Here is a 4,026-nt window from a genome sequence, read left to right on the forward strand (position 1 = left end):
GACCTTTGTACTCGGTTGCTAAGCCTTTAAAAATTTTGCACATGGAGGATATGAAACAAAATATTTTTTTTTACATTTTATATATATTTTTTAATAACTAAAAAATCATAAGTTACAACTTCAATACCATAGAATTCTACTATAATTTATCAAGTTTAGTAACTAAGCTGTATTTGGGTCTAAAAAAATATGAAATTTCGAGCAGACTAAAGACACAACCTACCTCATTGAAGTCTTGATTAAAAAAAAAAGCAATTGCAAAAGGAATGTTAGCAAGGCTGAGAAAACCACTAGGGGGACATTCTGAGCTTCCAATTGGTTATTCATGTCATAGTATATAATGGACTGTTTCCAAAATTGGAAACAGGTGAGCAGGGTGCCACTGTATGTGATTTATTACGTGAGCAATATCTTAGCAAATAGAAAAGATAAGGCCTTCTTATTTTATATTCTAGCTTGTCAATATCTGTGATTTGAGTTTCTAATTCATATAAAACTATAGACTTAGTATTTTGACTTCACAAACATCTAATTTGAACCAGTGCTGTATTCAACATACCACACAACACACAAAATCGATGTTTATCTGTGTTTTTTTAATATTTACTTTTAAATTAACAAACTGAGTAATGTATAGTTCTAAAATTTGAATTATAATCTACAGTTTGATACCAAACTTATTGACATAAATTCATGAAATAGTAGTGCAATAAAATTATGAATGTGAGTCAACACACAAGATGACATGGCCTTTCACCTGTGACCCTTCTCGAAAGGGATAACATCCACACAAATATACTTGCTAAACACTGCAGTAGAAATATAAGCTGTGGATGTCACTGGGCATATAGATATTGGATTTAACCATTCTTTGGTATATGAAAAATGTGGTTAGACATCAAGAAAAGAAATTTAAATCCCAAGTTATTGAGATGGTAAAAAAGAAAATATTCCTTGCCATTGGCCCAACTAATAGTAACCCTTTAGGAAATATCACTGTGCTACAATCACTTTTTGTTTGGAATAATCTTATGTGTCAGTTTTGCTCAGGCTAGATCTTATATATCAAAATGGAAGTATCTTTCAAAATTCTGAATTATACTATTCATATGAATATTTCTCATAAAAGTCCTAAAAAGAAAAGCATACTTAAGAAGTTATAAGTACCTGATTTTTAGAGATAATGAAACTTAGAAATTAATGAAACTTTCTAATGAAATATTTAGTATTTTAGTAACATATTAGGATTGACAAATCTGGCCAAACAAAACACTGCGACTGAAAGGTTATATAGTATGTCATACAGTCATAGTAGTTATAATGAAGAAAATATTTCTTCAGAGTTAGTGTAGATTACAGAAAATTGAACAAGTGACATCAACAGATATGTTCTCATTACCAGTTATTAGTGACCCATTAAATGCACTGGCAAATGCAAAATAAATTAGATCTAGATTTCTCATCTCATTACTGGCAAATCCCATTAAAACCTGACAACAGACAATAAGCTGAATTTATTACAAATGATAGCCTCCACCAATTCAAAGTTATGAGTTTAGGATAACAAAATTCTACAGCTACTTTACAAAGGCTTATAAGTACACTACTAGAGGGAATAAAAGGTGTTTTGAGCAATAATTCTTTTTTGCTATATCATGTGAACTAACTCATTTTCAAGATCAAGGAAAACTTTTTATTTAGCCTTTATATCAATTACAAAAAAAAAAGAAGTACAAAAATGGAATTGGATTCAAGAGTGGTAATTAAGATGTTTTCCTAAAATTGAAGCTTCAATATTATAACTTCTTCAAAGAGGTGAACATTATTATCCACAAACACATTTCAACAAAACTGGACTAGTTGTGAACCTGTGTCAAAGAGATGTAATTGCTTGTTTAAGCAGAGCATTCCATTCAGCTGAAAGGCAATATATGATAACAGAATTAGTATGTTTAGCTATTGCCTGAGCTGATGTACCTGAATGGCAAAGAATTCACAGTGTTCACAGATCGTGCTGCCTATAAAATGACTGCAGACTGATTCAGGACTAATGGAAAGACTAAAATATTCATCTCTGACATGGCAAGAAAGATTTAACTTTCTCAGTGCAGGCTGAACAACTTGATTTCCAACAAGATGATTTCTTGGCTTTCCCTCCCCATGAAGTCACATCTAAGCTATTCCGTTTTCTAAACCATAGACATCAATGTATCCACCTACCATAATAGAATAATAACTATTCTTTGTCCATCAACTGAGCATATTTTAATAATAATATTACAAAAAGATGTCATCTGTAGGTGAATGAAATAATGTTTATTGTTGTCCAAGACAGTTACTACTTTGAGTGCTGGCCTGTGACATTTTTACTCCTTATTCTGGTTAGCATTTTATGTTCATGAGAAAAGTAAAGAAAGTTTAAGAGTTGAAAACTTTGCATATCCATAAACTTCTGTCAAAACTGTTTTGAAACTTTAATTGAGAATATAAATATTTTTACAATTTTACAACAGAATATAAAAAAAGGAAAAAACTCTTGTTATATAAGATATACTGTAAGAGAACTTAGCACAAAAATAAAAGATTAGTCCTTTAAATGAAAGTATTTATAAACATTGAAACAATCAGCATGATAGTGTTCCTTACCTAATGGCATTAATATTATTACATTTCCTAATGACAAATGTTCATTCAGAATTAAATAAAATGTAATATAATAGATGAAACATTTGCTGAGTGATAAGCAGTTAAGTTTTCCATTGAATTTCAAGTTGCTACTGGAGAAAAATAATACCATGATCATCTCCAAAACTTCAAACAACTTTACTGAATTTGTTTAGCCGATCTTCAGTATTTTCTGTGTCATAATCAGGTTTAAATTTTATTACTGAAAATGTTCTTGTCTAAAGGATAACTACAAAAAACCCACCAATGTGTTAAAATTGCTGTTTTCAAGCTGGAAACAATTTAGGTTCAACTGGTTATTGTTAGGCTTACATCAACAAAATACTATTTTTGAACTCACGTGTTATGTATAATGATTTCACTTTATGTTCACTTAACGAGTTTATCTTGAAAATTATTTTCTGTTCCAGACCTTTTGTAATTATTTAGGTGTATGCAATAAATTATAATATCATTAACAGGTTTTCTTAATATTAATAATCAATTCCACACTTTCCAAAACTACTTGTACTAGTACTACCTGGTGATATAGTATCACTACTATCAGTAAATGTAGTTGTACTTGTACAATAAGTTATAGTGTACTAAGTGTAGTATTGCTGTTGGCATATAGTAACAAGAGCACAAATGTCGATAACTTTAATTACAAGTACCTTTGACTTTGCTGTTTCGTACCAGCTACTCCACCAGAACGACGATAATAACGACGGTGCCTCGACCTGCAGATCTGGATTCCGAATGTTTTCTTTTTCTGCCTCAGGTCCTTCACAATCACTGCCGTTGGGGTCTTTTCTCAAATTACTGCGTGGACAAACTGTTATTACTGTTTATTCATCTCACCTAAAACTATTTCAATTACAAAATTGTACATTCCACTACTTAATTTTATAATTAAATATCATTGATACTTAATCATTTTGATTTTTAAAATACTGCACTAAAGGAAATGTATTAAATGAAATCGCTAATCCAAATTCTCCTCACCTTTCCTCAGCCATAGCAGCTGTTTACAGTTAGCAGCGCACTCTGGTAAAATAAAACTTTTTAAATATAGTAAAATTCGCAAGAGTTCATCATTTGCTTTACAGAAATTTCTCAGTACACTTCAAAAATATAAGTACTACAGAACTCTTTCTTTCTTATCAATTTTATCAAAACCCACTTTTTTATTCAGTTTATCGTTTAAGAAATTATTGTCAGAGATTTTTCAAAAGATTATTTCAGAAGAATATACTCTTTTATCCCAGCTAATCAACTCATTTCCACACGAAATGCATAAAATGTCCATGTACAAATATTGTTACGTATCTGCTTGTTTGTCAATTTCCGGTAGAAATTCTT

The 4,026-nt window shown here is 30.5% G+C and overlaps 1 protein-coding gene across 1 annotated transcript in view; it reads right to left on the reverse strand.

Annotated features, from left to right (window-relative positions):
* Positions 1–3,690, reverse strand: part of LOC106474554 — a gene marked incomplete at its 3' end in the record, with an annotated part of 17,315 nt that extends 13,625 nt beyond the window's left edge. The window contains exons 1-2 of the mRNA XM_013935244.2: positions 3,670–3,690; positions 3,339–3,486 (exon numbers count right to left, since the gene is read on the reverse strand). Coding sequence (XP_013790698.1) covers positions 3,339–3,486; positions 3,670–3,683 — 162 coding nt within the window. The remainder of the gene's footprint in view (positions 1–3,338; positions 3,487–3,669) is intronic.
* Between the last annotated feature and the right edge of the window lie 336 nt (positions 3,691–4,026).

The sequence above is a fragment of the Limulus polyphemus genome, unplaced genomic scaffold (assembly GCF_000517525.1).
Source record: "Limulus polyphemus unplaced genomic scaffold, Limulus_polyphemus-2.1.2 Scaffold7351, whole genome shotgun sequence".
NCBI classification, from domain to species: Eukaryota; Metazoa; Arthropoda; class Merostomata; order Xiphosura; family Limulidae; genus Limulus; species Limulus polyphemus.